This window comes from Triticum dicoccoides, chromosome 3B, assembly GCF_002162155.2.
Source record: "Triticum dicoccoides isolate Atlit2015 ecotype Zavitan chromosome 3B, WEW_v2.0, whole genome shotgun sequence".
In the NCBI taxonomy this organism is placed as follows: domain Eukaryota; kingdom Viridiplantae; phylum Streptophyta; class Magnoliopsida; order Poales; family Poaceae; genus Triticum; species Triticum dicoccoides.
The window spans coordinates 755,435,405-755,445,842 of record NC_041385.1 but is presented as its reverse complement, the minus strand read 5'-3'; the positions used below and the strand labels follow the sequence as shown (position 1 = coordinate 755,445,842).

At 51.2% G+C, this 10,438-nt stretch overlaps 1 protein-coding gene across 1 annotated transcript; it reads right to left on the bottom strand.

Annotated features, from left to right (window-relative positions):
* Window positions 1-470: 470 nt before the first annotated feature.
* LOC119282049 (CBL-interacting protein kinase 4-like) lies at window positions 471-1,775 on the bottom strand. Its single transcript, XM_037562409.1, has one exon. It carries the CDS (start codon window positions 1,767-1,769, stop codon window positions 471-473), a length of 1,299 nt encoding a protein of 432 aa, XP_037418306.1. The 5' UTR covers window positions 1,770-1,775.
* Between the last annotated feature and the right edge of the window lie 8,663 nt (window positions 1,776-10,438).

The following is a 10,438-nucleotide window of genomic DNA, read 5'->3' as shown; positions in this document are numbered from 1 at the left end:
GTCCGGGTGTGGACTCGGTTGCTCGTTGCCCTTCGGCTGCACCAATAGCCTTGAGGCATCATGGATGGTCTCGGTTGATGGGAGCTCTTCGTCTGCGGTGGTGGTGTTCCTCATGCAGCCCCTCATTGGTGAGAACAATGGAAGATGATGGCACTTTGGTCCTTTTTCTTTTCGGCATTTGCCATGTTGTCGCCTCGACCCAGCTGTTCTCTTCTTCTCTCTTTCTTTTTTGTTGTGTTCAGTGGTGTAATATTGCCTCTCATTTTTGCATTCCCCTGTAATTTCACGGCTCTGCCGGCTCCTCTTCTTAATGAATGAAAGTAGCGCTGCTACATTTCGTCAAAAAAAAATATCCAAGACAGAAATCAAGAAAATAAATAAACAAGCTAGATATATATTTGATATATTAGAGTACCCCTTTATGCGTCCGTTAACTAGTTAAGCTGCCAAATAACTTCTTCTAAATTAAACTAAACTTGTTGCAAATCCTCACGGCTATCCCAAGCCCTAACTACACCATCCCCCAGCTCTACCCTCAACTGATCCCAGCTAAACACTCGAACCTCTCCATCGTCCATCTCCAGCCGCATCTCGACGAGCATCAGCGGCAGCTCCAGCTCCGAGATCTCCACCGATATCGTCAGCCCTCCTAGAGGACAGCGCTGGCACTCCCTTCCTTTCTTCCCCACCACGACCACGTACCCGAGCTTCCTGCCCGCCCGGCCGAGCTGCTCCAGCGTCTGCTCCGGCGACGCCGTCGTCACGAACCGCTTCTCCTTGCTCCTCCTGCTCTCGCCGAACATCCCGGACAGATCGAGCCACTGCGACGTGGATATGATGTCGAACGCGTTCACTGACGGCGCCCGGAACGCCACCGCGCGCTCCGGCTGGCTGTCGAGGAGGCCGTCAAGGTGAGAGTCGAGGCTGAGGGAGCGCTTGACGAACCATGGGTGCGTCCCCGCCAGCGCCTCTACGGCGACGCGGGTTTCCGGGTTCGGGTCGAGCAGGCGGTGCAGCAGTCGGCTCGTTGGCGGGGACACCCACGGCGGGACCACGTACTGCCGGCGGGACGCCTTCCGGCACATATCGGGGATATTAGCGTCATCGAAGGGCAGGCGGCCGGCGACGAGGACGAAGAGCGTGACTCCGCAGGACCACGCGTCGGCCTTGGCGCCGTCGTATGCCTTGTTGCGGAGCACCTCCGGCGCGGCATAGGCCGCCGTGCCGCAGGCGGTGTGGAGGCGGCCGTCCTCCCGGAACGAGTCTGGGAGCGCCGAGAGGCCGAAGTCGGAGACCTTGAGGTTGCCGGCGCCGTCCAGGAGGAGGTTCTGCGGCTTGAGGTCGCGGTGCGTCACGCCGCGCGCGTGGCAGTGGGCGAGCGCCACCGTGAGCTGCACGAACACGCGCCGCGCGGCCTTCTCTGAAAACCGGTGGCTTGGCAGAGCGGCGAGCCTGGACTGAAGGTCGCCCCGGGGGGCGAGCTCCATGACGAGGTAGATACTGGCGCGAGTGGCGAGCACCTCGTGGAGGCGGACCACTCCCGGGTGGCGAAGCCGGCGCATGGCCTCCACCTCCTGGAGCACGCGAGGCGCCATGCCCTCCGTGCCCATCACCTCCGCCTTGTCGATCACCTTCACCGCCACCGGCTCGCCGCCGGTCACAGTGTGCGCGAGGTAGACCTTGGCGAACGTGCCGCGGCCGAGCAGACGCCCGAGCTCGTACTTGCCCAGCAGCGGCGTGCCGCTGCTCTTCTTCCTTGTGCCGTTCATGGCGTACGCCCACACGCAGAGGGGTACCTACGTGCAGCTTAGCTCGAAATCTAAGAACACCTCAAGGTTTGCTATGGAGTAACAAATGTATGTCTGTGGGTGTATAGTAGCATTAGGTGACGGTGTTGCGTTTTATATGGCTGAGTTAGCTGGCTATGCAATTGTTTAGAGCATCCCTAACAGCCGCCGACGCACGGCGCGCAAAAATCTGGTTTGCGGCGCGCCCTTCATCAGGTTTGGCGCGGCGCAGCGCGCTGGCTCCAGCAGCCGCGCTAAAATGCAGCACGCGCGTAGCTTCAGCAGGCGCACTAAAATGCAGCGCGCGTGCTCTCGCACAACATTTTTTTAAAATAAACTTTGCATAGATAAAAAAATACATAGTTCATAGCATAGATAAGAAAGGAACAAAGATATTTTACATACTTCCAAAGATAGATAGATAGAACTACGGTGCAACTAGATAGAAAAAACTACGGTGCAACGAGAAAAACTACGGCGACTCCCAGCCGTCATCATCATCACCATCATGATCCTCGGTGGTGTTGTCCGAGGTATCGAGCCACATGTCATCCCAACGCAGATCGTTGGGGGAGAAGATCCATTGCCCGCCGTTCTCGACGATATCGCACTGCGATAAGGCCAGTGCCTTGCGCCGACGCCTGTCGGCACGTCCGCGCGGTGCCTTGTCGTCCTCTTTGCCCAGAAGGCGTCCTCGGCGGTGACGTCCTCCGGTTGGCGACGGCACCACTCCGCCATGGCTTGCTCGTCCTCCTCGGTGATGAGGAGGCGGCGCTGCTGCCGAACATGGTTCGCACGATCCTCGTCGGTGATGAGACGAGGCGGAGGGGCAAGGCGCTGCACCTGCTCGCGCGTGAAGACGTCCCGGAAGTTCATCTATGACGGGGGCCTCTCCAAGCGCCACGCTGCCGCGTCGTACGCGCGGGCCGCCTCGTGCGTGGTCCGGAACGAGCCGAGGCCGAGCCGAACGTCGCCGGACCGGATCTCGGCGGAGTACCAGCCGCTCAGGCGCTCGCGGACGCCGTGGTAGCCCGAAGAACCCCGGCAGCGCGGTGGCATGGTGGGGCGGTGGTGGCGGGGAAAGCAGCGAGAAAGAGCGGCGAGGTGGCGAGGGGAAGGGCGCGTGGCAGTTTGTTTGAGCGCGTGGCGAGTGCTGGATTTTATAGGCGCGCGCGAAGCGGCGCGCCAAATCTACCGCGCTAGCTGCCGCTTTCTCCCGCGCGCGCGCAAACGCTTCCCGCACGCGATAGTTTGCCGCCACCGCTGGAGCGCGCGAAACCGGGCCGCGCACGCTAAAAACTGATTTTACCGCGGGGGCGCGCCTGTTGGAGATGCTCTTAGATAACTACTAGGGTTTAGGGCTTTGTTAACCATGGTTAATTCTAGAGTAAAATACTGGTCCTAAAACTATTCTGAGAGTGTCAAGTTAGTCCTAATACTATGAAAATTCATATTTGGATCCTAAAGGTTTTCTAAGTGTGTCACCCTGCAGTCCTATCCGCGTTGCATCAGCGTTGACTTGCATGGGTGTCATGTTGACTACTGCCATGTGGCAACTTTTTGCACAATACCCCCCCCCCCCACAAAGGTTATCTTTTTTTTAAGAATTAAAGGTTTTCTCTTCTAATTTTGTGGCCCTCCCCTTGCACACATCTTCTCCCTTGCCTTCCACTCCACCTTTGACGGCCACAGCCCACCTCGGCACCCAAGTGTTGTAACCATCCTGGCGTCTACCTTCGCTGCCCAGGTAGGACCGTTTTGCTAGGGAGAAAGTGGGGTCCATACTTGTGTGTTTGCCTTGGTGCCTTCGGAGCACGATGACAATTGGGAGTGGTTCATTGGGGCGGTAGCTCGTAATAGAATTCTCCTTTGGGATCTATGACCTTGACGAGCAAAAATCCCGCTATTTCCTTTTGAAGTGCTCGTATGCGCTCCTTTGGTAGGAGCTTCTCCCGCACCGATTCGAACTGTTAAGAAGGAGATCAATATGCATGTATATTAGTTATGTGACTAGATATCGATAATGATGTAAAAAATTGTGAATATTGTTCTATCAAACATACCCATAGCTGTCTATCAGTTTTGGTCCTTTGCGAATGTTCTCGAAAACGTAGTATGCACACACATCAGTCTCCTCCGCCTGCTTCAAGGCCTTTAAGAAAATAGAATTTAATCAGATAATAATTAATCAAGCATGATAATTAATGGTATTGAAACTAGAATTAAAGAGATGCATGGTAGCTAGCTAGTACTACTTAATTAATTATACCTTGGGTCGCCACCAATACAGCTTTTCTCTCCATTCGCCTGGAACCTCATTCTTGAACTTTTCCCAAGCCCTGCCCGCCGGCAAAGAAAATGAATAAACGAGTTATTAAATAGTTGATATCAGGAAATGACGAACTAAAGAGGCCAACATATGGTTAATAATGATTGAAATTACCTGTTGACTATCCCCTTCACGGTTGAGTAGTCTTTTTTTTTAAGTAGTGAGTCCAGTACTTTAATTGTTCCTTCGTCAACTTTAATGATTAACAAGATCCAATGGTAACTACATGCATACACACGTTTGCATGTCTTAATTAAGCGAGCATGTGCATAACACTCATCATTGGTAGTAATATTTATTAACATCTAGCTAGCTAGTAAGTAAAAACAGAATTTGTAGTACAAGACGGTCTGACTTATAGGAAGTTGTAAGGAAGTAGGATATCTTCATTGGTATTGAGGCGCTTCAAGAACTCTAGCATGTTTTTCTCTACATCTTCTTGATACCATGCATATTTCCATGTTTCTTTATTAACGGTATTTGGGTCAATGAACCCAATGCCATAGCGTCCACCTTTTTTCATTTCATACATCTTCATCCTGCATAATACCACAGAAAAGAATACAGTGAGGATAATTACAGGTAATGATCGATCAATGAGCACTATAGCTAGCTTGAGACTTCAATTACAGAAAGAAATCACTTACAGACAATAGCATCTGACGAGAGATTTGTCGAGTGCGTCTTGATTGAATAATTGAAATAGTTCTGAATACTCAATGGACAGAGCTAGCTTATGGAAGTAATACTCTTCCTTGACTTTCACCATGAGGGACTCTCGATTGGTACTCTTGGTAATTTTCATGTACCAATCATGCAATTCATACATTCTCGTTGTTAGTTTCTTGACCTCCTCAGGCTTGACCAAAGGTTGGTCGCGGACATATTTCTGTGTTATGTCCTCCTCTCTAAGCAGAGACATGGGCTCAATCTTGAGGAGTTGTCCAACAGTGATACCGAGCATTTCAGCCTGCCTTCTATGCTCGTTGGTTATTACCAGCTGACCGGCGTCGGTATTCTCATGTGTTGGTATAGCAAGCGGGGGGTCGATTGTGTCGCCTGTTCTCCTAGTTGGGGAACGGTTTCCCTGCATTTTTGGCCAGCTGCTTGGCTCCAGCTCGAGCTTGACTCCTTTTGTGGTACTCGATGTGCCTTCCTGATTTGGTGCTCATAGCTGGGTCAACAGGCTTGGGAGCTGGTGCTTTAGCCATATGAATAAAGTGGTCAATCTTATCCTTGGGCACTATCTCCCTTGGCGGCGGTGGCGGTTTCGGTCCAAAATGGGCGTCCACTTGGGCCTTCACTATGGCTTCGTTTTGCTACTTGGTCATGCCGTAAGGCCTCTGCGGAAGAGGCGCGAGGCTTGGACCATATTTAAATCGCTTGCCTACGCATGTACCTCCTGTACTACCTCGACTTATAGCACTACGCACCATAGCTGCGGCGGCTCTCTTGCACGATTGCTGAGGCAGCAGAGATGGCTAACACGGTGTCAGACTTGGAGGAGGAGTGGCACGCGTTGGTGGACTTGGAGGAGGAGGAGTGGCCTCACGCGTTGGCTGAGTTGAAGCAGGAGGAGTGGCCTCACGCGTTGGCTGAGTTGAAGCAGGAGGAGTGGCCTGAAGCTATGCCGGACTAGGAGAGTCGTCTGCTCCTTGTCACCTCCTGGGATGTCAAGCTCTAGCTGACGCGGTGTCGGTGGCCATCGAAAGATGATGCAATCCTTTCTCCATAGCATGATACGATGTATGGCCTCTCCCAGTGTGTGCTCCTCGTCACCTCCAGGAATGTCAAGTTGTAGCCCCGAATATTGGTCCACCACCTCATCAACCACGACACGAGCATAGTTGGCTGGAATCATTCTGCAATGGTAGGTTGCTCCGGGGGGATTTGTATAAGCAACGGCATCCGCCGTCTTCACGGATATGTTCTTTATTTTGAAGTGTAGTTCACAGTTAGTGTTCTCCATGATGTCATCCACAGGGTAACTATCCAGTAGTGCGTCGCTCGGGGCGGAACCCATGCTGCTTCTCGGTATGGATGGGACGGTGTTATCCAATGCTGGATCATCCGCTAGTTGCTGCCGCTGCTGAGACCCCCTTTCCGGGCTAAGCGAGTCGATCTGCTGCTCCTGTTGCTGGAATTTGAGTGCCAAGTCCGCGTGCGCTGATTCTAGGCCTTGAAGGTGTTCTGCTTCCTGCTTCCTCTGCTCGTCCTCCAGCTTCTTCTTCTTCTCCTCCTCCATCTTCCTTCTCGCACGGCTTCTGTAGTCGATGTTCTAGTCAAAAAATCCCTCATACCACGGAACAACGCCCTTGCCTCGTGTTCTTCCCGGGTGTTCAGGATTTTCCAGGGCGCGCATAAGCTCGTCGTTCTCTCTGTTGGGCGTGAACACCCCCTTTCGAGCTTCTTCTATTGCTTCAACTAACTTAACATCGGCTCCTTTAAGACACGCCTTCTTCGAAACCTGGCCTGTCTTCGGGTCCAAGGCCCCCCATGCACATAGAACCAACTTCTGCACCTAGGGGGCCAGCTCAATGTAACTGGAGTGACCTGTGCAGCCAGCATCTCTTGCTCAGACTTATCCCACTTAGGCGTTGCCACCGCGTAGCCACCTGGCCCCAGCCTATGGAATTGCTCCTTTTTTGCGACATGGGCCTTGTTTCTTTTGGACCGTTCCTTAAATAATTCTGATTCCTTGAATTTCACGAAAGCGGGCTAGTGTTCTCTCTGGTTCTCCAGTGTTCCCTTGAATTCTAGAGCCTTCTTTCCTGCTTTGACGTAGTTATTCCATACAGTTTTCTTGTGGTTGTTGAATGCAATTGCCATCTTCCTAAGAGCAGCGTCCTTGACTTTCTTCACATCTGCAGCTGTGAAATGATCTGGTAGGGTGAAATGTTCCATGAGATTTTCCCAAAGCGCAGTTTTTGCTCTGTCGTTGACAAAAGTAAGATCTGGACGGGGCTTTGATGGCTCTTTCCATTCTTGAAGGGAGATCGGGAGTTTGTCCTTCACAAGAACTCCGCACTGACAAACGAACTTGTTCGCAATGTTCTTAGACGCTATTGGTTCGTCATTAGTTTTGATGGCATCGATGTTGTACTTTATGCCCTCCTTCAACTTTTTTGCCCGGGCCTTGCACTCTGCTTGTAGAAGATTTGCTCGATCTGGAGGGCTGAAAGAAGAAAGATTGATTCGTTAATATATCTTCAAATCATTTAAAACATGTGATGATCACCAGATGCCTGCTTATATAAATATACCTCGCCGGTCTCTGTTATTTCAAGATCAACATTTTCTTCGCCATCATAATCATTAATTTCTTCGCCATCATAATCAAAGTCGTCGTCCATGACTTCATCAATTCGGTAGTCACGATCGAATATCATATCATCACCCTTCCCGGTATTGTTCAGATATTGGGAGCCGTCATCTTCTTCATTTCGATCATCTGGCGCGTGAGGGGACCGTATGACCTCGAACAGGGTCTCTTCTCCCTCTCTGCCGGTATTGTCTGTCATAGCTTTTATTTAACTAATCCGGAAGAAATATAAAACAATTTAGTATTCAAATTACAACGCATGCATGCAATCAATAAGGAAATCCTGAATCATAGTACATAATATGCATCGTCTCGAATAATATATAATCTCGAATACATCGTCTCGGATATTATATATCAATACATCACTAGCTAGCTAGCTAATAAAGATCGAATACTACAGAATAATCTAGGCAACTCGTGGTTCCTGAGGCGCGGGTGGTGGACACCCAAAGAGAAGGAACCATCACAGGATCATAGCTCCGGTCATCTCCCCAAAGACCCTGCCAGGTATTGGAGAACCTGACGTCCATAGCAGCCATCTAGCGACGGACGTGCTCGTCCTCCTTCCTGACATGGCGACGCACCACCTCCAGCGGGGTCGGCTCCCTCCGCACCGAAAGTGGCCCACGGGAACGCCACCAAAGGAGCTCAGGGTCGACGACGGGACCCGGGTTCCTCACCAAGCGGCGAGCCCCTGAAGGTAGCACCTCCCAGTGCCAGCCCGGCAGAGCCCAATCCCGGACATGGGTCCTCTGAAGCAGGATGTCATCGCGAACGGGTCGACGGCGAGGATGCGGGCCGGGCATCGTCGAGAACAAATACTATACGCTGCAAAAGTAACCTTTTTTAAATGATTGGATTGTGATTTCTTATATGCAAATTCTAAATTTCTATAACTAAAATTATAACAAACTAAAAACTAACATTTCTATAACAATTTGAAATTAATCTAATTTCATCTAGCTAAAACTAACATTTCTAAAATTTCTAACATTTTTATAACATTTCTAACATTTCTATAACATTTCTAACACTATATACTATTTGACATTAATCTAATCTAATTAATTAATTCATCTAAAACATTTGTATAACAAACAGAAAAAACTAAAAAAACTAAAAACTAAAAACTAAAAACAGATCGTGTGTGTGTGTGCGCGCGTGTGTGTGTGCGCGTGTGTGTGTGCGCGCGCGTGTGTGTGCGCGTGCGTGCGCGTGTGCACCGCGCCGGCGGCGTGGCAGCTTCGATTGGAGGGGCCGGGGAGAGGGGCTCACAGCACGGGAGACGGGACGGCGATGCGGAGGGGACGGCGACGGACGGCGACAGGGACGGTGACGGGGGCGGCGGCAACGGCGACGGACGGCGACGGGGACAGCGACGGGGGCGGTGACGAGGGGCAGTGACGGGGCGGCGACGAGGGGTGGCGGCGACGGGGCAGAGGAGAAGAAACAGAGGGAGGAGAACGAACTGACGAAATTTTTTTGAAGTGTTTTCTTATATAGAAACTGTTGGGGAACGTAGTAATTTCAAATTTTTTCCTACGCACACGCAAGATCATGGTGATGGCATAGCAACGAGAGGGGAAAGTGTTCATCCACGTACCCTCGTAGACCGTAAGCGGAAGCGTTATGACAACGCGGTTGATGTAGTCGTACGTCTTCACGATCCGACCGATCCAAGCACCGAACGTACGGCACCTCCGAGTTCAGCACACGTTCAGCTCAATGACGATCCCTGGGCTCCGATCCAGCAAAGCTTCGGGGATGAGTTCCGTCAGCACGACGGCGTGGTGACGATGATGATGTTCTACCGGCGCAGGGCTTCGCCTAAACTCCGCGACGATATGACCGAGGTGGAATATGGTTGAGGGGGGCACCGCACACGGCTAAGGAACGATCCGTAGATCAACTTGTGTGTTATGGGGTGCCCCCCTGCCCCCGTATATAAAGGAGGGAGGGGGAGGTGCGGCCGGCTCCCTTGGGGTGCGCCTGGAGGAGTCCTACTCCCACCGGGAGTAGGACTCCCCCTCTTGCCTTGGTGGAGAAGGAAAGGGGGGAGGGGAAAGAGGAAAGGGGGGCGCCGCCCCCCCCCCTTCCTTGTCCTATTCGGACTAGGGGGAGGGGGCGCACGGCCTGCCCTGGCCGGCCCTCCTCTTCTCCCTCATGGCCCACTAAGGCCCATTAACCCCCGGGAGGGTTCCGGTAACCCCCGGTGTTCCGGTAAAATCCCGATTTTACCCGGAACCTTTCCGATGTCCAAACATAGGCTTCCAATATATCAATCTTTATGTCTCGACCATTTCGAGACTCCTCGTCATGTCCGTGATCACATCCGGGACTCCAAACAAACTTCGGTACATCAAAACTTATAAACTCATAATAAAACTGTCATCGTAACGTTAAGCGTGCGGACCCTACGGGTTCGAGAACTATGTAGACATGACCTAGAACCATTCTCGGTCAATAACCAATAGCGGAACCTGGATGCCCATATTGGTTCCTACATATTATACGAAGATCTTTATCGGTCAAACCGCATAACAACATACGTTGTTCCCTTTTGTCATCGATATGTTACTTGCCCGAGATTTGATCGTCGGTATCCAATACCTAGTTCAATCTTGTTACCGGCAAGTCTCTTTACTCGTTCTGTAACACATCATCTTATAACTAACTCATTAGTTACAATGCTTGCAAGGCTTAGGTGATGAGTATTACCGAGAGGGCCCAGAGATACCTCTCCGACAATCGGAGTGACAAAACCTAATCTCGAATTATGCCAACCCAACATGTACCTTCGGAAACACCTGTAGAGCACCTTTATAATCACCCAGTTACGTTGTGATGTTTGGTAGCACACAAAGTGTTCTTACGGTAAACGTGAGTTACACAATCTCATAGTTGCAGGAACTTTGTATAAGTCATTAAGAAAGCAATAGCAACATACTAAACGATAAAGTGCTAGGCTAACGGAATGGGTCATGTCAATCACATCAT